General features: G+C 49.3%; 1 protein-coding gene across 1 annotated transcript in view; it reads right to left on the bottom strand.

Annotated features, from left to right (window-relative positions):
• Positions 1-3375: 3375 nt before the first annotated feature.
• The window catches only part of PRDM16 (PR/SET domain 16), a 174535-nt gene continuing 152057 nt past the window's right edge, over positions 3376-25853 (bottom strand). Inside the window, exons 6-17 of the mRNA XM_072354244.1 lie at positions 24143-24341; positions 22305-22452; positions 22007-22160; positions 18522-19923; positions 16367-16454; positions 13419-13588; positions 12194-12271; positions 7983-8152; positions 7552-7726; positions 6647-6877; positions 5515-5689; positions 3376-4082 (exon numbers count right to left, since the gene is read on the bottom strand). Coding sequence (XP_072210345.1) covers positions 3948-4082; positions 5515-5689; positions 6647-6877; positions 7552-7726; positions 7983-8152; positions 12194-12271; positions 13419-13588; positions 16367-16454; positions 18522-19923; positions 22007-22160; positions 22305-22452; positions 24143-24341 — 3125 coding nt within the window. The 3' untranslated portion in view covers positions 3376-3947. The remainder of the gene's footprint in view (positions 4083-5514; positions 5690-6646; positions 6878-7551; positions 7727-7982; positions 8153-12193; positions 12272-13418; positions 13589-16366; positions 16455-18521; positions 19924-22006; positions 22161-22304; positions 22453-24142; positions 24342-25853) is intronic.

Genomic DNA, 25853 nt, shown 5'->3' with positions numbered 1-25853 from the left:
CGTTTCATCTCCATTAAGAACTGCCAACGTTTCTTTCTGTCCATCATCCCTGGGCAGTTGGAGGCTTCTGGCCTCGGATTCAACCATCTACTCACATATACAATAAGTGCATCTACTGGATTTGTTTCTCTTTTTAATAAAAATCTCACAGACAGACACCATAATGACCGCTAAACACAAGTCATGCACCGTTTACTTATAAACATAACAGAAGCAATATACAATCAAGAATGATATGGAACAAGCACCATCCTCTTTTTTCTCAATGTTTTTTAAACATTATGTGAAAACCAGACATTTACAATTGATTTTCTTTTTTTCCTTTAAAAAAAAAAACAAACACAAACAAACCCCAAAACAACACTATACAGCCCCAAAGGAAAAACCCAACTCCATTAGATCCGTATCGTAACAACGGGAGGAGGAATGATGGCGGATGCACAGAGTCATGATTCTCGCAAGCACAATATATACCTAATTGTCTTTAAATTACATCTTCTGCAGGCTGGAAATGACATCAGGGCAAACACCTCTTGCTTTCAAGAGGCCGTGAGACGCACTGAGGATGACGTTCGGAATCACTTTGTTCACGTGGGAATTGCACATTTGGAATCAAAGCTGCCTTTTTTTTTTTTGTCCTTTTTTTTTTTTTTGATTATTTTTAAGCTTTTTCATTCTTTTTTTTATTATTATTTTTTTTTTCTCTTCCACCCCCCCACAAAAAATAAAAATAAAGTGGTAATAAGGAATTAACGACAGGAAAAAAAAAAGAGCCCAAAAATAAACAATAAAATAATAATTAAAAAGAAGAACATCTCGGAATCGTTTCCGTAACGCTTTAATCACAGTATCACTCAACACGACAGGAAAGGTTCATGGCTTTGTGACCAGCGCCGGGCAGCCCCCAGCGCACAGTACAGCACGAACGGAACCAAGTCAGTAGGTCGGGGCCGGCCGGGGGCTCACCAACATCCAGTGCTTTGATGCTCAGAGTCCAAACAGGTTCACCTCGTTGTGCAAGTGCTTTTCCAAACGCTTTTTTCTTTTCGTAGGAAGGGAACAAGGAGCTGTTTTGCAAGAGCGGCTGCTGAGAGTCTCTAAGTGCTGAGCGGGGAGGAAGGGAAGACTTCCACCGCGTCCCTCACAGCAAGGCAGGAAACCAAGCTGTGCCCGCTGGGCAGCAGCCCCGACACCAGGGATTGCTTTTGGCCAAAGCCTGAGGGTTGGCTGTGGGCTGCGACACGTCCCGAGTGCAACAGAGTGAATGCTATGAGATAAACAGCCTCGCTGAGTTTGCTTTCTCTTTGTTTAAACTTAGGGGGGAAGATGAAAACTCGTCCTATCAGTGCTAACTTAGGGGAGTCGGGAGGTTCTAGACACAAAAAGAGGCACCGGCTCCAGTAAAACGGGAGGAGAACCGAATGAGGAAATACAGACGACGACAAAAGAAAAGGAGAAATCATTTCATGATTTCCCAACCCTCTGCTCCTCACACCCTGCACGTGGTTGGGAGCACCAAACCCCGCAGCTCAGCATCGCCCCAATGGGCAGCACTGCAGGGCTGTGGGCTCCCCAACCTGCTCCTGCTTTCCAACCCATCGAGGAAATAAATAGCTCAGGCAAACACTACAAACACCTGAATGCCAATGGAACACAACCAATGATTGTCTGGAGAACGGGCAGCAAGAACAGCAGGACCCCGCGGGCGCTTGGCACATCACCACCTCTCCATCCTCCCTCATACAACACGCAACCTCAGTTACACCATTTTGGTCCTTCACTACGTGCTTATATTAACATCATTTCTTCACAATAATGATACATCTAAAGCAAAAAAAAAAATTAAAATTAAAAAAAAAATAAAATACTGTTAAGGAAGAAACAAAACAAGAAAAGAATTAGCAAAAAAAAAATAAAATAATTACAAGTTATTTACAGATTAAAAAGAAATTCCATCCGGAGAGGAAACAGTTCCTTATTATTTCTGTTGGCCCTGTGGGAATGGTGGGACGGGGCCATCCCTGTGCTCTCAGGACCGGGTGCTGTGCCACCACCACCTCAGCCTTGTGCCAACACAGGGAGCAGCTCAGCTGGGCTCCGGGCCTTGGGCACTTTCACAAAGGGATGTGGAAAACCAAACAGGGAAGGCAGATTTTCTTGGAAAATACGCCGGTGCTGCTACTTTACCTTCTGCTCCTTCTACACCAAAGACACCCTGGATGCTTTCCTCCACCAGCTGTTTACAAACAGCCTGCTCTCGGGTGCTGATGGCACGTTACGAAGGGGAACCCCCCCACTTTGTGGGTAGCTGTTTCCTTTGTTTTAGTGTGCCGGGATGGGGCTCCTGTGTTGTGTTCCTTCACCCTGCACTGAGCACAGCACCAGTTCACAGGCAGACAAACCACATGCTGCCCCTCCGACAGCAGCCACTAGCCCAGATCTGCAGCTCTTAACCAGACCCAAATGGGAGAACCAATGGGAAATGCTCTTCCCAACCTCGCTGGCTCTAAGCACGGTGCCACCGCACCAACTCTTACCCAACCCTTGGAACTTTTCAACTGACGACGCTGCAATAAGCAAATTCTCAGGGCACGCATCCTTAATGTTATCCATACAGCCGGTGCTGTTCTTTGCACCAGGTCTATTTGCTTGCCAGGCTCTAATTCAGCTTTGCCTTCAGAGTCACTGCAACAGCATCAGATTGTGATCGCAGTGCGGAACAGCGCAAACAACGGCACTTCTGGAGGTTGTTTTGGGCCACTGAACAAGAGGAGACTTGGAAGAGATTTGAGATCACTCATAAAATACCTGTGAGCAATTTTAGAGTCAGAGAGATGATTCTATTCCTTTCCTTGCTTCAGCAACATCAGGGCTCCGAGCTCTCTATTCAAGCACACAGCCATTGATGGTCAACGCACAGCCAACCAACCCAACCAACCACCACTACAGCACGAGCAGGACGTTTCTTCTACAGCTCCAGACACCACCAACACCAAGATGATATCACAGCAGGAAACACCACAGTGGCTACAACCATCCTGACCACCCCAGGCTATCTTCCCCACTGCTGATGGCTTTTCACCCTCCCCATGAGACCCAACAGCTCCAGCACAAGACCCCGGGGCAGGGCAGACCAAGAGCCATTTCTCACTCCAGAGGCTCCATGTCCAAGCAGAGCTCTGTCTTGTGGCACCACAGAGATGGAGAGTGCTCCCCACCCCGCACTGCAGGCATGGACACCCAGTTGAGGACCAGCAACCACACACTTTTGTGACCCAACAACAGCCCGACTCCAGTAGTGCTGTAGGCTGAGGAGCTCTCGGCTTGGACACCGCGGTTCACACTCAGGAGCTTTGCACAGGAAAGCTGTTTGGCCAGGAACTGAGCACAGGACAGCATTTCTGTGGGAGTACACAACCTCAGGTTCTGTTAGAGCTCAGCGAAATGGGCTGCATTACCCTTCCCCTGGTGCAGCTCCAGTGGCTCTGCCAGAATTGCACCAGGGATGGGTCTCACTGGGCTCTGTTTCATCGCTGCCTCCTTATTCAGCTGAGCTGAAGGGATGAAGCTACCCTATGGTGTCAGGCTTCCATTTCCACGAGGGCTTTGCTGGCTCAGTGATACCATCTTGTAACGTCGGAGGGGCCAATATTGGATCACACACTGTTGTGACTCGTGCCTTTTGCTTACGCTATTCCTATTCCGGTGAAATCCTGGGGCTGTGTCAGCGTTATCCAGTTGTGGAGAGGTTCATTGCGATAAATTACAAATCAAAAACTGTAGTAAAAATGCAGGACTGGTAGGTCAGATGAGACAGGTTCCTTTCTCAGCCCAAAGTCCAGGCTCTCCCTGAGGCCCTCGCACCCATCTTCTGCTTGCTGGGGTTTGGGGTAAGCGCAGCACCGCCGCCTCCTCGCTGCCACTCCGGACAGTGCCCTGCGGACCTCTCAGAGGTGGTTGATGGGGTTAAAGGTCCCCGACTCTGAAGCTGCTCCTGCCATGTCCAACCAAGCACCCAGGGAGTTCTGGGAGGACGTGTGGAGGGGAGCGTTCTCAGACAGGGACAGCATCATTGCATAAGCCTGCGGGAGGAGAGAGCAACGCAGGGGACGTGTGAATGCGCACGTGGGATGCGCTGCAATAACCAGCTCACAGCACCAGCTCACCAAAACCTACAGTGGCAAATGGCCCTGGCTTTGGCTAAGTGTCCTGCCAGCAGGATTTACATCCACATGCAGAGATGGCATCTGCCACTCCAACCTACTGGAATGTGGCAGAGCTTACAGGAAGACTGGGGTGATGCAGAGAACATCAGCTCTCCCCATAGTTGTACAGAACCAAATCCTCCATTGCCAGGCTGGGCACGTGGCACACATCTCACAGCTGGCTCTACCTTCTGCAGGGCAGCAAAGATTGCACATTTCTGGGGCATGGGTACAACATTCAGTACAGTTGGACCTGCAGTAATAGAACTGCACTGGTGACAGTACCAGCCAGCCACCCAAATTCAGCCCCTTGAAGGCAGACAATCAGAGCTACCTGTCAGGTCAACACGCTCATCTACCTACTGTAGGTATGTGCTCAAAGAGGTACAGCATGGAAGTGTTAAGGACACGCATGCTTCTAAAACTGCAGAACAGAATGATAGCCCCAAAGGATAACCCTCTGCCAAGCACCGGATAGGGCTAATGAAACAGGACAAACAGTAAAGGAGCAAGCTTTCCTGCACGGTTAGTACTTTGCCATATTAGTAACAGAACACATAGAGGAGTCAGGCAAGCAGCTTGCACCGGGCAGTAATTAGGAGGACCCTTCTTAAAGGCTTAATGTTAAAGGCATTGAGTACGACCTCTCCTGCTCGGTACCGTGATCTACCTTCCTTGCACATGAAACTAGACGGAACATTTTGGTGCAATAAAAAAAGTGGGAAGCACAAATGGATGTGTCCCACACCTCCAGGTGCTGAGGGGTCACTTTGAGGCTCCCGGGTGGGCCTGAGCTGCTCATTTTGTGTTTATCAAGGGAGAAAAGTGAGGAGGTTCTTCAGACCTGCAGGACTGCAAGTCAAGGCAATACTACTGCCTATTATGCTCTCTGTGATCAAATGCAGTGACATCCTATTACCGTATCGGTGGACTCAACTTGAGTTTCTCAGTAGGAACCAACTGTAGAACTACCTCAAAGTAGAAATAAATAACAGTTGGAAAAAAAACAACATTCATACAGACAGATAAAAACAGACAGATGCCATTACTGTCCTACATAAGCATGTTCTCACGACACAGGGTTAATGATAAATCCATCGGGTGACCTAAAACTGATGCCCAATCCATTTCTTCCCCATTTTTCTGCATAGCTGTGACAAGACAGTTCCCACATGATTCACTCATTGCCATCAGTATTTCTGCTCACTGGGAAGGGAAAATAAACCTCAGCTGAAGGAGGCCAGCTGCTTGCTAATCCTGTAGGGCGCGCTGGCAGCAAGCTAGGTAAAATGTTCTGGCATTTACCTACCTGGTTTTTAGCCTGCCTGTACAGAGTCTGTTTTATTGTCTCAGAGTCTAAGGTGGAATTAAACACATCTTTAACTTCAAATGCTTCCTCGGCTGCTTTGCGGAGATCCAGCCCCTTCCCAAAATTCGGCATCTGCTCCAAATCTAACAAGCCGGCTTCGTCCTCCTCAATACACCTGTACCAATGACCAGGGGAAGGGGTTGACCTGTTGTTAGCTCATGGCACTGTTCACACACTAGCGTGGTGCTAACCAGTTCCTGCATGCACGTACACGGGGGTCTCACAAGGCACATGCGTGAGCGGACAGATGGACAGACACGAGAGTGACACACAAGGCAAGGCACAAAGAAAAGGTGGAGAGCGTGGTTATGCACATACAAGCACCAACGGGATGGATATCTGTGAGTCAGCCTACAGCCCTCTCTGCTCTTTTGCTTGGAGGTGCCCAGCTGTTGCCCACTCTTGGACACGTTTGGCACTGGGTCGGTGTCTACAGAACGCTGCTGTGTCTCCTCTGAGCTGCAGTGAAAGCAGTGATGCACTGAGACTAAGCAAGACGCAGGCTCTGCATCCTAGGGTACTCGGTACAAACATCAGTTGGGAAACTGAAGCTGGAAAAGGAGCACTAAGACTATGCAGGTGCAACAAATCTTAATGGGGAAAGTGTCTAAATACCATTTGACCTTGGGGGAAAAAAACACCTTTACCTTTTCCCTAAATGCTGATGGTTTAGCCTGAAGTCAACAGCACTGTGCTACAAATAAACGAGTAGCATGGTGCAACACGGATTGCATACAAATGCCTCTCCCTCTGCCCCAACCAGTGTTAAAGACAGGCATTACCCCCTGAACTGCACCACTGGGAAAGGTCTTTTCTGCTTTGGACTAACTGTTCTCCTGGCACAAACTCCTCAAGCCTTGGATCTGCATCTTATCACGGGCTCTCCTTGCAGCCCACTTGTTTCGTATGCCCCACCATGGTGAAAATGGAATCAGTCAAGTGAATGCTCAAATCAAACTGAGGTATGGTACATGGCTTGAGAAATAAAACAGCCGCATTCACAATCTACCACTGACACAGGGTCAGAAGCCTGGCCCCCAAATGGCTTCCCAAAGGACACGGCCCACCTCACCTTCGGGTGTGATCAAAGCTCATGGTGAGAGATGTGGGCTCCTCATCTTCTTCATCCTCATACGTTCCTCGGGGCTCTGCAGTGGGTGACACCGTTTCATCCTGTGACTTCCCCGTCAGGCTGTCGTCATCCTCCTCTTCCAGTTCTTCATCTTCATCATCCACATCTTCCGTTTTCTCGTTTGCTAATCCGTGACACTGGGAGTTGCTGTCAATATCCTGCATTTCTGGCCTGAAATGTTTGGTCAAGAGGAGCAGGAAATAAAAGGAAAGAGACCAAATGAATAAGTCGAGCGTTCTCACTGTAACGTAAGGCTGTATTCAATTTACACACGTGTACGAATGCAAATACCTTGAGAATTACCCATGTCCAAATGCATGCTATCTAAACTACAAGGGAAGGGAAACTGATGTGTTTTAGGCAGTTAAAAATCAGCCTTTGCAGTGACTGTGGGGACAATGAGCACATCCAGTACACACCAACCCAAATGCTTTTCTAACTTGCATTTTGCCTAGTCTGGATTTAAACGATGCTTTTCCATCACTCGAAACACAACATCTATGGGGCACAGGGCACTACTCCTCCTCTCTATACAGCATTCTAACAGTCTCCCTCTGAGGAAGCTTCCTCACCCCTGGCTTTGTGGGCAGATTTAATACTCCTCAGTCAAAATGAGGTTGACTCAAGATGCCTCCCAGGCCTTGCCGCTTACTCCTAACCCAGGTCATCATCTGAAAAGACTTAACACTGGGCTTAGCACTTGAAGTTGATGGTGCTTTCCATTCCAAACCACTACGTTTCTCTCTTCTGAGTGCGTTAAATCAAACACTGCAGGACAGAGGCTGACGGGTCTTTGAACCACGTTAACAACACGCGCCACCGGGTCATCTCGTTTGCTGGTCTACCTTTTATCTGCTAACGTTGACGCTTGATTCATCTCGCTATTTGCGATAAAATTTCTGATCTCAGAGAAATACGAATCCTCTTTCTCATCTAAAAGTGCATGGTTGTCTGACTCCGAGTTGGGGGAAGAGGCACTGGTCCCAAGGTGGTTCGTAATGACTCCAGAGTGCTGGCTCACTGAGTGGGAGAAACAAGAGAGAACAGGAGAAACAATCAGATACCGTCAACGTTATCATTAAGAATAAAGGGGAAGAACTGTGCAACAATTACTGTACAGTAAGGTTATTTTACAGAAGCTTATGTTTTCCAGACCTCAACTAGAGAGGAAAACAGACTGCATTCAGCATTTACAGGTGGTACATCCAACTCCAGAAGCACTACCCATCATTCAGCTGCTTGCCCATAGCTTTCCCATAGCAGTGCTGGTTTCTACCTGGAACGTTCTCATGTTCGTGCTTCTTAAGATGTCGGTCCAGGTTGGTCTGCTGCCCAAAGCACCGGTTGCACAGGTGGCATTTGAATGGCTTCTCCTTGTTATGGATGTTTCGAACGTGCCGCTGGAGGTTGGAGGAAATGCTGAATGACCTGTCACAGTATTTACACCTGAAAAATAGAAGCAAATGCCAAAGAGTGAAACGTGAGGGGGGAAAAAAAACCCTACAAAAAAAAATCTGACTACCAGAAAACCAGAAAATGCTGGTCTATAAATCTTTACTCGGCTGAGGAGCTGGAATGAACAGGGGCATTAATCATTCCAGACAAATCTGATATTATTGTTGCTCAAGGAGCACAAAGAAAGGATTAGGATTAATTAAGAAGCGAGCCGGCCAAACAAAGAAGAATTTTAAACAAAATAATTACTCTTTTTTTTTTTTTTTTCCCCTCCCCACACATGAATGTAGAAACACAAAATAGAAACACAAAAGGTGAACGAATTCATTCCACATTTTGCAGGTGAAATCTGGCATGGGGGGAGGAGAAAGAAGAGGGGAGATTAAGACTATAACATGGTTATTATCTAACACGTCCCTACGTGATGTACTTATGTGGACATATGGAAAAATCCTACATTCATTCATGAAATTCCTCAAGATACAGGCAGCAGAGCCTTAAAGATCATTATGGCTTGCTCTCATAGCACAGCAGCTCCCAAGAAATACACCACAGCTTCCAAACTGTGTCAGATCCGCTCCCGTGAATACCTGGTTTGCATTGCCATGCACAGAGCCAAGCCAGGGGGCTTGGGGGAGCTGTGGGATGAAGAAATGCTCCTCTTTGAATAACCCCTCTACAGGAGACACGGCAGATACACTGGATGCTGGGCCGCAGTTACCTTCTGGACCTCCCTGGCAGGATGATGATGCTCTGAGCTCTGTGGGCAGAGCACGACTGCAGAGGGCAGCTTTGAGCCGCAGAGCGGAGCTCCAGGACCGAAGGTAGAAAGCCAAACTCCTCCAAAGCAGCCCGATGGGATCCCTCTTTCAGTACATCACATACCCAGCCCAACAAAGGCGCTTTCCTCACAGCTACGCTTCCAAAGCCCACATGAAGCAGAACCCTTCTCTGCAGAGCCCTGCAAACCCTGTGCACTTACAGGACAAAACACAACCGTTCCTAAACCCCTCTCATCCCAACAGGATCCTCTCCCTTCGGCATCCCACCAACCTGCACCATTACCCCTCACTGCACAAAGCTGGGGGTGCACTGGGCTCACAAAGTGCCCTTCTATGCTTTTCCCTTCCTCAAGCACCAAACTGGATTCGCCTTGACAGTAAGGATGTGGTGCGGTTTCCTACAAGCAGAACAGATTCAAATGCAAGAAGAAGGCGCAAGTGTAAAAAAAACCCATGCTGTGAAACACACGCACCACTTCCAGATGTGCTACAGCTGCGCCTTTTATTTGGCTTCCGAAACCAAACTGGTATTATTTTTGGGAATAGCACGAGATACGTTTATGAAACACTCTCTCTCGATGGATTTCTTGATGGATTCCACGCCCACCTCCAAATTTCCTACTGTTAAATCACTGCAAAAATATTAAAATAGTTCAAATCGTGAACCTTTCCTTATGATTAACCGAGGAAGAAAGCAAAAATCTCTTGTTAAACCGCAGCTTTCTCAGCCTCCCAAAGCTTTTTCTCTCAGACCCCACGAGCTGCCAGCACTCTGCAGCCCTTCAGACTGCAGCATCCCAACACCCGACGGCCCATAGGAGAGCAGGAGCTGAGCTCCAGCAGGGCTGTGCCATCAGCTCCCTCTCTATTTCCAGGCACTTCAAAGCAGCACTGCCAGGAGCACGGCACGAAGGCCCCGGCCCCCATCCACCCATTTATTTAGATGTGCAGGAAGTCTTTGAAAAGCTCCCTCTGACAGGTCCTTGCTTTAACTATGAGCTATGTGGATCCAGGCTCGGATGCAGGGAGAGGGGATAAAGAGCTTGTTTAAAAAATAGAAACCAGAGGGGCAGTGGCAAAGGAGCAACATCCAATGTCTGAGCGCTGGGATAAGGGGGACAGGCAGCGTTATTTGCGGTCCCAGAGGGGTCGGTGCTTGGATCTCTGCTGGTTTTAATCTAAATAAACGAGCTGGACGGAAGGACCAACTTCAACACGGGGAAGAGGGGAGCTCAAAAAGGAGCTGTGTGTGCTTTGTAGAAGAAAACGAGAGCGCTTTGTGCAGAGCTGAGCGCGATCTGCATTGCCATGGTGGACATGGGAGATAGCTGTTAGCTTCAGCTTAATGCAGATAACAGGACATTTTGGGGGGTGGGGGGGTCTGAAAGGAAATTAAAGGAAAACAAACTGAAAACAGACGTCGGGAAGCACATCTTTATGGGAGGAACGGCAGCCTGGCAGGTAGTGCCTGAGGACCAAGGGGTAATTCAAGAATCAATTAGAGAGCATCCTGGAGGGATGCGAGGAGAGCCCTGCACTGAAGCCAGCAGCCAGGCTGGGCTGCATGCAGCCTATGTGCTCTGCTTCCCCAGCACAGAAGCATTACCAGGAAGCACAGAGCATTACCAGGTACTCCTTACTCCACCCTGCACTGCCCCTTTCCAGAAGGAACTAACATCCATAGTGCCCATATGCTATATATTCCTACCTCATATCCTCAATATAGACACTGAGGAAGGTAAAGAACATGGACAGGTTGAGAATCAAACCTTTAAACATCAGAAGCTGCAAGATAAAACACGGAGAATCCCCAACCTGCTTCTACCTGCAGGATGTTAGAAGCAAACTGAAGGTGGAAACCTTGGTTCTCTGAGAGCAGAGGAAAACCAAAGATAATTAAGCCCTTCTGTAAATGTGGCACTGGCTCTCAGGAGCACTGTTATAATGCACCATTGTCCAGAAGTCAGCTTTCTCCTGCAGGAAAAAAGCCCTCACAAGGGCCATTTTTTTCTGGGAGAAGAGCAGATGAAATAGGGCGCGTGTTTTGCTAACCTTTGTCGAGTCCAAGGTCTCCTTTTTTGGAAGAAAACAGCACTGGATCACTGGGTGACTGGGAGTGAGGGCTTGACTCAGACAGGGCCGTGCGGTGAATGCACAGCATTCATTCAAAGCGTATCAAACAGCACAACTGAGAACTCAAAGGGAACGCTTCCAAAAGACACGTCTGCTTCGGAAAGGGGGGTTTCTGGGTTTTAATTTACCTCGTGCCTACACTCAACATCCTCCAAGCATCATCAGTATGGAAAACAAAAGGGCTCTGAATACACCGTGGGTTGCAGAGTGGAAGAAAGAAGCTTCTCCAAAATGCCATGCATTGGAGCAGGTGGCCCTTTTGCTGCTCATAGATTTGGTTGTGTTTGTCTTGTGAACTCAGGACTGCATGTGGAAATCCCACAGCATTACTACCCAAAACTGAAACTGCTTCGGTTGCTGCTGCTGTTTGACAGCGTGCAAAACATCAACTTGTGTTATGGGAAAACGCAGCGCTTGGTTTGAAGCGAGCTCTCAATTCATCCCTCATTCAAGTTCAGCCAAACGAATACAGATCTGTATCCTAAAAAGAAAGGAATCGAGGCATTTTCTTCTGTCAAAGCCTCTTCTTTGTTTTGAAACTGACAAAGCAGTCAGAGGAAACACGGAGCAAAACAACGCCATGACAGATGCTGCTCCAGATCTCTGCATGCACCTCCAGACACCCATTTCCTCATGAGTCCCATTGAAATCTGAAAGGCTGAGGTGAACAGGACTCCCTTTTGGGGGAGCTCAGTGCCTTTTTGTTTTGACCCACAACTCCAAGCATCTCCGACAAGCATTAGGGAAAGAAGAAAGGAATCCAGCAAGTTCCTTTCCTGGCAAGCCCTTCAAACCAGCCTGCTTTGCAGAGACATTTAGCACCTTCAGCTGTCCCTGAGACGAATGGTTAACGTGAGTGTGAAACAACACTAGAAATCAGAGCACTTCTTTGCCAGCATACATCTAAATATAAGCTAAGTGCCTATCTCCAGGCTGCCAAGCTGGATTATTTTTGGCTGGTACGCACAATATACAGTCTGATGAACCACGGTATGTAACACTATGGGACCGCAGTATTACATTGGCACAGCTCTACAGAAAGGGGGGAAAAAACCCACTAACATGGAGTGGTGAATGAGGGGCGTGTGGGGGAAGGGGATTATGGGGGTAACATCACCTGTAGGGCTGCTCTCCGGTGTGTGTCCGCAGATGCCTGGTCAGGTTGGCTGAGCGTGGAAAGATCTTCCCACAGTATCTACGATAGCAAAAGCAAAGTCAGTGCATGAACAGCACCATCTACTGCCACCTCCAATGGGAGATCCAGCGCTGCCCATCTGCCTTGCCAATCAGCTGAGGTTGTAATAGACCTCTCCTCTGCTCCCTGTTGGTCACTTATACAGAATCTACTTGATTATCCTCAGAATTCATTGAGCTCGCCTCCAGATAAATGCTGCAGCCTCGCATTGCTGTTAGCAGGATATACGGCTGTGAGCCTGACAGTCTGCTTTGAATAAGGAAACGCAGCAGTAGAAAATAAGGAGCCACGTTCCATAGTAAATCTGACTCATAGCAAACCAAAAAGGAAGGGAAGCATAAATAAAGATGTTAATTGGGAAATAAAACACTCGGGAGGAAAAGCTGCGTTCTGTGTCCGGGCAGCCCGTTGCAGAAGGAAATATGAGTTGGGTTTCTTAATTTTGGAGACATTTGGATGTCCTTAAGGTGGATGGTTAACGTGAGCGTTAATCAATAATGAAAATCCACACGGTAATGGGCTGCTGTGTGTCTAAATGGAAGCTGAGTCTCTCTCATAGTGGGAAACCTCCTTCCAACCGCCCAGCTGAAACCTGGGCACAGAGCTTTCGAGGCAAAGCAGAATGCTGCAGGTGCATCAAAGTCTGTGCCCACTCTGTTCCCAAGAAGGGTGCAGGAAGAGCCATCACACGAACCTACTTGCAGGTAAAGCTGTGTGAGCTTGCACGGATTCCTATCTCCTCAGGGCTGTGCTCTGGCACATAGTTTTAGCTGCAATTGGTCCAGGAGCACTGCTGGGGATAGAAGTGTCTGTGCAAAGAGCTGCGCAGCACTAGCTGGTTTTAGAACTACTTTGCTTTACATAGCTGAGACTGTGCTGCTTTTCCATTGCAAACCATGGCTACCACACAGAGACTTGGCGTTGGAAGGGCCCCGTTTGCTTGAGAATCTCCAGATCTGCACTCGAGGTTATTCAAGATCACAAAGCAAACAGAAGATGCCCATTTTCCACCAGACAAAAACAAGCTATTTCAGAGCCTGTTCGTCATCGACGTGCTCCGTTCTAATTCCATTGCTCCCCCCCGTTCTCCCTCCCAGCCCCGTGTGGGTGATGGGGATGCCCATATGGGGTTGCTGTGCTCCCTTACCTGCAGGTGTAACGCTCCTTGCCCTTCCGCAGGATGGGGTCGGACAGTGTGGGTGGAGGCGATCGGAAGTTGAAGGGGTGGTGAGGAAGGGGCTGCAGGGAGCTGCCAGAGTCCGCCTTCATGGCCGCAAAGCTCTCCAGTTTCTCCGTCATCGTTTCTATGGCTGACATCTGCAAGTAGAAGGGCCTCGTGTCAGAGAGAATGGGGAAGGAGGGGAGCTGGGCAGGAGGCAGAGGGGCCCTGCAGCAAAGCTCAGGTTGAGGATGGAGCGGGGCCGTGCAGAGTTGGCCTGGCCAAGACGTTTTAATTGCATGTCAGAAAGGTTGAGGAGCCTGTAAAGGTGATGGAAGGAGGAGTGGGAGGTGGCTGAGCTTCCTGAAGGGAGAGTCCAGCCAAGCTAAAGTAAAAGCAAGCAGCGGTTGGGTGAGTTATGGCTATGGGAGGACTGCAGTCTGCACCTGGAAGTGCAGACCATGGCTGTATCCTATGATTCCAAGTCCTGTTTGGGTGGGAGCAGCAGGCATGCAGGGCTGGCCCCAAAGGAAAGGCTGCTGTTCCCCTACAGCTTTGGGTTCTGGGACCAAGCAGCAGCCACAGAAACACTGGGAGTGAACAGCAGAAACAGGGAGAAACCTGGAGAGATGGGAAAAAGGGAAAGGAGAGAAAGAGCTGGAAAGCAAAGATTGTGCACAAAAGTCCTGCCTTAAATAAAAGAAAGAAAGAAAAGCCAACCCAAACCCACTTTTACTTTCACTAAAGCAAAACAGGAAACCTAAATCCAAGAGAGAGCAGCAGCTCGGAGGACTGCACTGACGTCTCCAGCGTTCAGTTTTATGCACTCTTGAGAGCACTTTTGAGATACCACGCTGCAAACGGGGATAAAACAAACAAGGCAGCAATAAAGCTGCCTCCTTACTGCGGATGACATCAGTGGGAAGGGAGCAATGGGGGCAGTGGGAGCCTGAATGGAGGCAGACAGCGAGCAGGGAGACGGCGAGCAGCGGAAGGCAGTAGGAAGCCATATATCAAAAGTAGATGCTCTATTGTACAGGAAGGGCTGACCTTTTGCACGTTTACACTTTATTAAACTGGGCTCGAGGTGGGGGGGGGGGAGGGAGGGAGAGAGCCAAGATATTGTTTAAAATGTACGACTATAAGGAAAAAAAAAGAAAGTTGTCTTAATCACCAAAGAATACATTGTGGAAGGCTGACAACCATTCATAAGCTGTAAAAAAGAGGAGTAGTAAAACCCATTTCTCGATAATAGATCCGCAGCCCCTTAGTTGGAGGCTCCCAGCCCATGATAAATAGTAAGTAATACTTAGCGCCAGCCACTTGAAAAGGTTACTTGATCATTTACAGCAAAAGCTCTGCCCCAGCTGCCAGTCATGTAACAAAACCATCACGTTAAAATGCTATCCGGATCTTTCAGAGCTATGCCACTCAGCCCTTTGCTGGAGTACCTGGAGCTATCTTTTGTTGTGCCCTGTTCTTTAGGCACTTAGTCAGAGATGTTTGCTGCCTTGATAGCCCTGGGCTTCTTTTAAAATTCTAAACACTGGCCATAGCCTCTCCAGTGGTAAAGGCACTTTGCTATTTAGGGAACAACTGCCTGGTTATAATAATAAAAAAAAGGATGGGGGGGAGAAGAAAAGAAACTTAACAGGTGAGAAAAAAGGTTCTCCATTAAGTTATCAAAAAGTTCCATCGTTTATTTACGCCGTCCAGAGTTTCATTTAAAATAGACAATGCGTGAATAACTCACAGCACAGCAACGACTGTCTGTGGCTGGGTGAGGAGGGAAAAGTTGCCTGGAATTCAATGTAAGGAAGCAAACATGTGATGCTTTAGCTTGGCTTTTTGCTGGCATCGCAGTGAGGACCCTCTGGGAGATGCACAACAGGAAGGACTGACAGCAGGCATGGGCTTTGAATGGGAGAAGCACAGGGAAGGGTCTCCAACCCATCTGCTATGTGAAAGTTGGTTCTAATGAAGACGACAGTAAGAGCTAATGAAATGACAATGCTAAGGACCATAACACTGGATGGACATCCGGCAAGTAAAAAGTCTCACATATTCTTGAACCAACGAGCTGCCTTCATCCACCTTCAGCCCTTGGGATATCAGACTGGTTTGTAGCATGGGAACAGCCACTCCAGAGACCAAGTGATGATTACACAGCAGCCTCCTTCATTACAAATGAGTTATCAGGAAGTTTCGGGTTGGAGCGATTGTAAATTTTAGGCTACTCTGCGTGATAAGCCATCAGAGATAACCAGACCTTCCACATCTTTTCATTGCCATGGGAAGAGGACGTGGTCAGGATTTCAGGAACAATGTTAACAGCCTTCCACCCAATGCCGGCTGCTGCCCAGGGCCCCCACGTTTCTCATCGTCTCGTTGGGTTCCTTGCTGCACTCGCTCCTCCCTGCTATCAGATTCTTTACAGGCAGATATCCCCACCATTCTAACTCACACAAACACAGGATGTTCCTGGCCAGCCTGTCACCATTATCCAGCCCGTATGAAGGAAAAATCGGGGGAAGTTATTAACCAAACTCAGAGGCTGATGCAAAACAATGAAGGAACTAAGTTTAGCTGTGAAAGCAACCAGGATCCAGCTTTCACAAACCTGCAAGTTATTAACCTAAGGTGGGAAACGCTACCAGACAAGAACAATGCATGTGAATGCAACGAAGAGGACAGGAATGGGCCCCCAGCAGGGGGACAGGGATGGCTGGGGGACACGGAGAGCACATTGGGCAGTGCCATTCTGAAACAGGGAACCACAAGCACAAAGAGTAGCTCCAAAGTGACTGCTGGAAAATACCGGAGTTTCCAATTGGACCCAATGGCGAAAAGAATCTGATGCAAGCAACCTCTTTGCATTTCTCCATTGCAAAGCTCTGGCATTCAATCAGCACCGAGTTATCACCGCAGTGCTTTACCTGGGGGTGGAACAGCAGCGGGGAGGGTCGCAGGTACTTCTCCTTTAGGGCACCCACAGGGTCTGTCACCTTCCGCTTCTCCACCCTGCTGGACAACAACACAGAGGGTTACGTACCTTCCAGGGCACAGCAGCAAAGGAACAGCTGAACATTTAAGCTACACCCTCAACGTTGTTCTCCTATAGACACACCTTTCTGGGGAACGTTGCATGGAAGTAACCCCAACAACCACAGCTGCATCACTGGAATGGAGTCCATCCCCATTACATCTACCCACGATACCCAGTGTAAATGAGAGCTGCAGCAATGCAAGCAACTTTCTGCCTGACAAAAGCAAAGGGTGCTCACGACCCATTGGCCACGCCACGCCATGGGGTTAAGCCGATCTTCTCAGCCCAGTGCCTGAGAATGTTACCTTAACGAGGCCGAGCTAAAAACTGCCCCCATTTCAGGCTGTCTGGCTGCATTAAATTATATCACCAGGAGAAAATGTCAAGGATTTAAGCGGCCTTGGGGAGAAAAATGGAAGGAGCCAAATGATGTGAGAGAGTCTGATAAAGAGAAGTTTAGAAACCAAATATTTCCATATTTTTTTTTCGAGCTGGGACTTGGATGCTCGGCCGTTTGGCTCGTTACATCAGGAGTCTGATTCACAGGCAGCCCTGCCACAGACTTTCTATTTTAACGTCTTACTAAAAGCGTACGAGTCCCATGGAATGCAGCGCGGTGCCCCCGTCCTTCCCTTCCATCTGTCTTCTGGGCCTTTACGCTTTTCCCTGGGCTGCTGTTTGAATTGGCAGCTGCCTTTGCAGCCCGTGTTGTTTTAACATTCCAACTGAGCCCGCCCAGAGGTGGCACAACCCTACTCTAACCCCCAGTTTTTGCCTCCTTATCCCACGTATCTACCTTTTTTCCCCACATCAATGAATAACACACTACGTACATCAGCCCTTTTGCCTTCCTCCCCCCGGAGATGCCCACGTTACACACCCCAGGTTGTGATGCAGCCCTTCCCATCACGGATGGGCAGCCTGTAGGCTGTGACAGCATCAGCCCCGAGAGCTGGCACAGTGAGAGCCGCTCTCCCAGCAGCAGGCACTGAGGGCTCACTAATCCTCATCTCAGCTGACAGCTCCTTGGCCCCGCTACGCATTGACATCATTTTTTCCCACAGTTATCAGCCATCCAGCAGCAGCGAGGCAGTGACATAGGTGCTGCTCCACCTCGCCGTGAGCCGCTCCTTTGAAGGCTCCAACAACCCATCCTGGTGCTGACACCACAGCCCTGCAGTGACGCTGAGCCTTTCCAGCTATGAAACCATGACCGCAGCACAACCCATCCCTGCCAGCAGCCTGGGCACCACTGGGCTCTGTGCAGCCAAAGCCTAACAGGCACTTGAGTAACTTCACCTACTTCCCTCTCCATGCACAACCTGCCATAGGAGCAGCACAACCTCCCCCCAAAACCCTCCGTGCAAAGTGAAACTAGAAAACCCTGCACATCTTTTAAGAGCAATACGTGCCTCTGGGAGAGTCGAGATAACACTCTACACTAGGTATTTACACAGCACTTGCTACCCCAGCCTTCAAAACATTTCAAAAGGCTGAGTCTGCAACAGCAGCTCCTATGAACTGAAGAAGGAATTATAAAGAAAAAGGGAGGTGGGGAGGGAAAAAAAAAGGTGAAGTGGTTCACAAAGGGCCATCAAAGAAGTGAGTGGGAGAGCTGCATTTGCAGACTCCCAGGGCTCCTGACTCATTCCCAAGCCATGAGAGCCCGGGCTCTGAGGCATCTGAACTCTGCATTCTTATCAAATCAAACCTCTGGAATTTCCCCAGCAGAAGTGCCATCTTAGCGTTGGCTCGTGGGAGAGTCCTTAAATAGGTCAAGTTTCTTCTTTATCAAAATAAGGATGTTCTCTTTATACATATTGATTATGAACACTCCTTTCAATTACTCAGCCCTTTCGATTCAGAAGACCCAGCGTGCTGTGACAAAGGGCAGACAGGCACTGTCAGGCTGTATGGACACATCGACCCTATCAGATGCATGCTGCTCTTCCCAACCAACCCACATCCAGATCCACCCCAAGTGACGATGCCAGCCAGAAAATCAGCTCATTAGAGGAAACGATTAAGGCAGGGTATGTTAATACCTGTAGATGGGATCCATGAAGAAGGGTGATGGCTTAGCATAATGCAGGGATGGTTGCTGAGGCAGCTGAGACTGGGAAATCTTGGGTAAGACTTCACTTGCCATCAGTTTCCTTTCCCCATAGATGTGGTTCTTTCGTGGCTCTCTCCCTCCATTCTGACTGGCTCGGATGCGGTTGCCGATGCTCAGATCCAGTGGCTGTTCCTCCCCTGAGGACGGGGCTGGCAGGACCTTCGGCGGCGGCAGGATTGGCTTTATCTCTTTTGGCTTCGTGGTGAGATCGAAGGGCGACTCCGAGCTGGTGCTGCCCACTTTGTGGAGGTCCCTGGGTGACTTTGGTTCTGCCTTGACCAGCAAGTTGTGATTGAGGGTTCGCTCCGTGAAAGGGTAGAGTGAATGGGGGAAATTGGGGAGGAACTGAAACGGAAACATGGAATGATAAGGGAGCGAACCCATCTTTTTCTCCTGCATCCCCATAAAGCCAGGCCCAAAATACTTCTCTGCAATGGAGGCGATAGCCTTAATAGAGTCATTAGCTGCTCCCGTGGTGGGCAGCAGGTGCTCTTCTGGGGGAGGAAAGAAGGAATGCTGAGAATAGAAGAGAGGGATCTCGCTTGTGTTGTTGGTGGAGCTTGCCGACACAGAGCTGCTGACAAAGTCTGGCTTGCTCTCCATCTGTTTGCTCTTATCTTTTGTTTTGTCCCTGTCGCTCTCTGCGTCACTGTCCAGGTCAGAGCCGGTGCCAGTGGTGGTATCCAGGTCTGTGCCCGTGGTTGTGTTGACGTCCTCGAAGTCGCTGCCATCCGACATGTCGCTATTCCTGGCTTTTAGCTTCTCCAGGTAGGAATTCTCCAGGCTGCTTTCGCATTTCTCCTCTGCCGAGGCGGCCTGGTTGCTGTTGCTCACCGCAGAGATCAGGGGCAGTGCAGGGTTCCCGAGGGGGCTGGGAAGCTTTGCGTCTTGGGTATGGTTGAGGGGGCTTTTGAGGAGCTGCGTGGGTGGTAACAAGGGGGGTCTGGGGTATAGAGATGGTGGGAAAATCCCCGGGAAACCCGGAGTGAGGGCAGGGAACGCTGGGGGGGCGGGTGAGAACGGAAGACCCCCCGGATGGGGACGGGATGGAAAATAATCATTAAATCCCAAGCTGGCGTGGTTGAGGTTGGGAGAGGGCTTGGATTTGTCCATCATGGAGGTGGGCGTTAAGGGGAGGCCTGGGGTAAAAATGCCCCCGGGGTTGTAATGGTTCTTGCCCTCGCAGAAGCGCCGGTGCTTGTTGAGAGAGGAGGTAGTGCTGAACATCTGCCCGCAGTCCTTGCACTTGATCTGGGTGCGACAGTCCGCGTGCATCCGCTTGTGACGGCAGAGGTTGGAGAACTGCGTGTAGGATTTGTGACAGACCTCACCTAAAGCATCAACAGAAACCAACAACAAAAGCAATATGAAATTAACAGGAAATGGGACGGCGCGAGCTAAGGGCTTTCTTTAATACCATTAAGTAACCACTCCGTAGGGATGTTCCATAAATGCCTTGCCAGCCAGAGCTCTGCACGGAGGGGTCGATGCTGTGTTTGTTGAATCAGCACGGCTGGCAGTGCTAAGCTAACATCACCTCACCGTTCTCTTTAATGATCTGTAAATACAGAGCTTTCAAAACGTGCTCCTTTTTCCTTTTACGACCGCTTTCACCTACAGACTTTGCTGGCGTGGAAGGAAGAGCGCAAAGGAGGAATAAAAGAAATCCCACCCAAACTTTTCTATATATCCAAACACCATAACTTTTTTATTGTCTAACGCCTCTTTCAACACAGGAATAAACCCCACTTCTGAGTGATCAACACACCGCTGTTATCACCAACTTGGAAGCTGAGACAAAGGGAGGGAAGGTGCCTTGTGCAGGCAAGGACCTGCACCCAAATCCTGCCACATACTCTCTAGTTGATACTAAATTGTTCATCTGCTCCAGCAGATGGTATCACAACCAAGCACGCTTTCTGTCAGTTTGCACTGGCTCGCTGCTGTGTTTGCGCTATTTTTTGGTGCATGCATCCACAACAGCATGAAAAAAAAAAGAAGGTGCTGTGCTGTATCCACACAGCAAATAACTGTGAGAAAACAGAAGATAACAAAAGCAACATTATCCAAGAGAACTGGGCTCTTCCATTTGCCTCTTCTACATTGCCTGTAGAAGACTTGGTGCAGCCTCCTGATGTGTATATAAAGTACTTCTTTTAAGCCAGACACAATAGTAAGGGAGGGAGCCCAACAAAAACCACCCCAAGAACAAGAAAAAAGAGCCTTTCCAGGGAAGCCTGCCTCACAGCTCCCCTCAAGTTGCTAATGGGTTCCATATTAACGCATGTGGCTCCAGCGGGTACATCTGAACCAGGCAGAGCTGGCCTCAGTTGCTTTCCACGCTGATTTGGACTGACAACTCCCTAATTCTTATGAGGTGAGAGTGAGGAGATTATGAGGAGAAATCATTCATCTCGCTGCGGCGATACGACGAGATCCAAATTATCTCTTTCATGTGCCCGTCATCAAATGAAAGATTGCATCAAAATGAGCAATAAGGGCGTTTTTTCTTCCTCCGCTGACACCCACCTGATTATCTCAGAGCACTCTAATGAAACGAGCCTCCCAGGATACCCCTGCATACTGTTCCCATTATACCAACAGGGAAAAAGGCACAAGTGGGTTCAGTATCTTCCCTGCCATAACATCAAAGCCTGGGATCAAACCCAGACCCCGCTCTGTGCTTTAATGGCACTTCTTGAAGAGTGTCGGGAAGCAGCCCCTAAAGCATCCACGGCTTTGTTGTGACACAACCCACACAGCCATCAAAACCCCATAGGTGCTGTGTCAGTTAGAAACATACACAGCCCCAAAACGACAAGGAAGGAGACAAATGGCCCTCGAGGGAAAACCCTGCTTCAGAAATACCCCTCTGCAGCGAGCACGAAGGACAGTTAATCTGCTGTTTACTTGGTTTCCAAGCAGGATGTGGATGAAACACACAGTAAAGAAGGACCAAAGATAACTCTTCAAAACGCATCTCTGATTCTACCCCAAAATCTGGACCAGGGGTTGGAAGGCCCAAGGAAACACTCTGGGCAGGCTGTGCCAGGTGTTCACTGATGTCACTGACACGAGCAGTCAAAATGATTATGGGGGGAGGAGGGAGGGGGAAAAAAAAGGAGAGAGTGAAAGAAAAGAGATGAGAAAATGGCATCGCTGGGACTGCTGAGAGACTCAGCTTTTAACTTGTCAAAGACAGTCAGAAACTGCCACGAATGTTTACTGAAAAAACAGGGAGCATGCAAAAAAAAAAAATAATATATATATATATAATGAAATAAGTTCATCTCGTGCTCTGACCTATAAAATTACAGCAGCTGCTGACAGAGGGACAGGGAGGACTGGGGGGCCCTGCAGGATACGTGCAATTACAGCAGGAGCCTGGGCTCAGTGATGGCCATGACAACTTACATATGAAAGGTTTGACAGTGCTGTGAATGTGCTTGTGCTGTTTGAGGCCAGACGAGGTGGCAAAGGTTTTGCCGCAGTCCGGACAGGCGTGAGCTCGTGCTCCAACGTGCTGGGAGCGGATGTGCCGCTGGAGGTTGCTGGGGTCAGTAAATACCTGCAAGAGAAAACACCTTCAGGAGGTGGAAACCAAGCGGGGAGGTGCAGAAAGAGAAGCTGCTGGGGGCCATGCTGAGCCTGGACCCGTTGTATGGGATGCTCCCCCAACCCAACCCCAACCCCTCCAGCAGAAGCTCCGCACCTTGACGCAGTTTTCACACTCGAAGCGCTTCCCGCTGTCGTGAGACATCTGGTGGCGGATCAGGTTGGATTTCCAGTTGAAGGCCTTGGGGCACTGGTCGCATTTGTACTCCCGCTCCTCGGTGTGGATCACCATGTGCTGCTCCAGGCTTGGGGGCAGAGACACAGCCGTGTGTTGGGGGGGACCTGCAGAGCCAAGCCTGCCCCACGCAGTGCTCCAGATGGAGCAGTGACCCACAGAGACAAAGGAGAAACCTTTATGCTCTGGCATAATGGGGGCACTGAGAGCTGTGGCCATACACACCGTGCTGGTATTCATTTCACAGATGGAAAATGCCCTCACTGCCTCAAAAAGCTGCTGGGTTTGGTGACTTCTTTTTACAAGGGAAGATAAAACCAGGGCTGAGCCCAAGGGGTCCCGACAGGAAAAAGGAGCACTTTGTGAGCAGGATTCCTGCAGCATCCCCATAGGGAAAGACAAGATAGCCTCGGCAGCGGCCGTGCGTATTGCCTTGCCATCCACATGGGCACAAAGCCCACAGCTTCCCAGAACAGAGCAATTTAACGTTGGAAAGAAACACGATGAGGTGCAAACACATTTCGCTTCTAAATGTCAGACATCTTTTATTACCGAGGCCGGCGATCTCAGCTCCTGCCAACTGGCAGCCTCCCCTCCGAGCAGGAGGATGATGGCAAAGAGAGTTGGCTGCTGGATGTGGGCCATGGCTGGGATGGCTGCACCAAGTAATGCACGGCTCCCTGCCCTCCCCTCTGCGCTGCTGCTGGCTCCTGGTGCTGCCATAGCCAGGGCAGGAGGGAACACAACACGTGCTGCTTTCAGTGCCCGGATTGACTGCACTGCTTTCAAGCCTGTAGGCATCCACAGCACTCAAAGAAGGGCAGCTGTGCAGAAGGCTGTTCTACAATCTACAATGAGCAGCCAGCACCTGCCCAGCCCCAAAACTACCTCCAAGTTCTGATACCAAACACTCCTGGGCTCAGCCCTCATCACCTGATAACCCACTCGTTCTGAAGAAGCAATATTCATCTTGCTAAACAAATGCTGCTCTTTACGCCACCAAATCCTCTACGTGCACAAAGAAATGCATGCCTTGCCTGCACGTATATAAAAGTAGGTTCCTGTTTGTTGTGATTTATGAGTTTATTTAGAGCAAATATGGACAAACTAATATGCTGTTTAGAGGCAAGTACCTACTGGGATTAGCCAAACATTTATTTATTTAGTCAGCTGCTAAATGCTCAGTTTCAGCTCCCCAGTGGCACTCCTGATTTGATCTGCATTAAAAATAGACGGAGAATACCCAGATAACTTATTTTGCTCTTTTTCTGTCCCACAGTTCCACTATAAAAACAAAAAGTATTTTTATGAACAATTAAAACCATAAAAAAGAACCGTAGATCCCTCCTGCAAGATTAAGGAGGAGCTCATGACCACATCAGAGTTCTTAGTACGACAAAGCCTCTTTATACCCACTGATCTCAAAGGGCCAAGGATTACGTCAGATCAAACCCGTGCTGCAAACAGAGGCAGCACGTCACAGCGCTGCACCCTCAGAAGGACGTCAGAGGCCAATACATTGTCCTCATGCCAGCCCCAAGAAGGTCATGGGGAGCTGAGAGAGCAAGCAGGGCTCTGGCACACTGCAGCCTATGGAAACCTGGGGAGACTGAAAGCTGTCTGACAGCTCATGGCATCAAAATGCCATGATGGGCAGAGTGGGCAGGAGGAAGGCAAGGCGCTCTCCTGCTGCATCCTGAGCCACCCAGCGCCCACCCAGGCCCCCATTCCCCACACCAGGGCAGCACTGAGCCCCATACCTGTACTTGTTGGGGAACATCCTCTCGCAGTCCTTGCACTCAAAGACCTGCCCATCGCCGAGGCCCTCCTGCTTGATCTCATCATTCAGTGTCTCATAGAGCGAGCTGACGGCGCTGCACGCGTACTTCTTGTGCCGCCGCAGGTCCAGCTTGGACTGGAAGAGCTCATCGCAGTCCTCGCAGCGGAACGTGTGCTCCTCTGGAACAGACACACAGGTCACTCTGATTGTGGGTCAGGACATTCCAGAACTCTTATTTCATATTTCACCCAATGTTGTGCTCGTAAAGAACAAAAAACGTAGCGCTCTCTGTGAGGTCATTCAAACCACCAAACAGGAGATCTGCAAGTGACAGAGGAAGGGTTTCGCTTTAAGCCGCTCAAGGAAAGCCCAGCACAGGCAGGGCAGCACACGGTGGAAAGAACAAACGAGCTCTTCCTCCAAAGGGGCCACCAGGAAAGGAAAGGAAGGAGCCTGGCATGCCCAGTTCAGGGCCAGTGCCCTCTGACCGCTGTGCTCCTTGGGCAGCAGAGTTGGGAAGCAGAGCACTGCAGAGGGAAAGGAAAGGGAGCCCAAGTCATCGTTGTTATGCTGTGCACTATTTCCCCCCCCACCCCCCCCTTTCCAATGACAAAAGAAAAACACACCAAGTTCTAATGCACGCAATAAATTATTGTAGTCAAGGTCAAACAAATTAAAAAGAGGGCAGCTATTATTAAGTTTACAAGGCAGCATCCTGACCACGGTGCCAAGTCAAACAACCGGCGCGGAGCTGTACATTCTCCAGCACAGAGTGGGGACAGCACAGGGGCTCAGCAGCTCCACCCACCTCCTCAGCACCACGCTGTGCTCTTACTCTGACAACTTCACTTTCATAGAGGAAAGCCCGTGGTGGTCAGCCACGTTGCTTGGAGGATGGGGATGAGTGGAAATGAACTCATTGAGGTGGGGTTGCTCCATGCCCAAGCTGGTGATGGAGGGGTGATGGGATGCTGGGCAGGAGGATGCATTTTGAACTAGAGCAAGGATTGCTAAGAGCAGGAAACACCCCCATCCTGCCCTCATTGCAGCTCATTCTGCTCTGCGTGGGGATCAGCCCCATTCTGCTCCTTACAGGCAGTTTATAAAACAGCATTAACGTGCATCTCGTGTGTTTTAAGTCCCTGTGGAAGGAAACCTGGAAATTAGGACGTAAAGACCCACCTGGCACCAGTGAGAGGTTGTGTGTAACCTACCATTAAAATAACGCAGACTGCTTTTCATGGAGGAGAGGAAAAAAAACACAACGAAGGGAAAAAAAATAATAATAAAAGGAATTGAAGTCTCACGTTCTGTTTTGTTATTGTGCCTCACCTCACCTACAGCACAGGAAGTTAAATGGCAGCAGTTCAGCCTCCACCTGCACGTGGTTGGGGACTGGAAGCTGGCCTGGCTCAGCCCATAGGGCAAGGAGTGGGGCAGGGGATGGGCAGAGTGGTTGATGTGGGGCCAAACACAGCACTCCCCTCCTCACAGCTCAACCCACAGAAGCTCCCCTGACCAAGTTCTCATTCGGGTTCTTTCTCTTCCTGTGAGCACCGCGAATACACAAATACCCTCCAACAGCAGCTCCTGCCTCAGTGCCTTACGGAGGATGAAAAGAAATCCAGCAACAACAAATTGCTGCCTGCTCTCTCTGTCTTGTTTGTCAAATCTATGGTTATACGTGTCTA

Source organism: Excalfactoria chinensis, chromosome 20 (genome assembly GCF_039878825.1).
Source record: "Excalfactoria chinensis isolate bCotChi1 chromosome 20, bCotChi1.hap2, whole genome shotgun sequence".
NCBI classification, from domain to species: domain Eukaryota; kingdom Metazoa; phylum Chordata; class Aves; order Galliformes; family Phasianidae; genus Excalfactoria; species Excalfactoria chinensis.
This window is presented reverse-complemented; position numbering and strand designations above follow the sequence as displayed.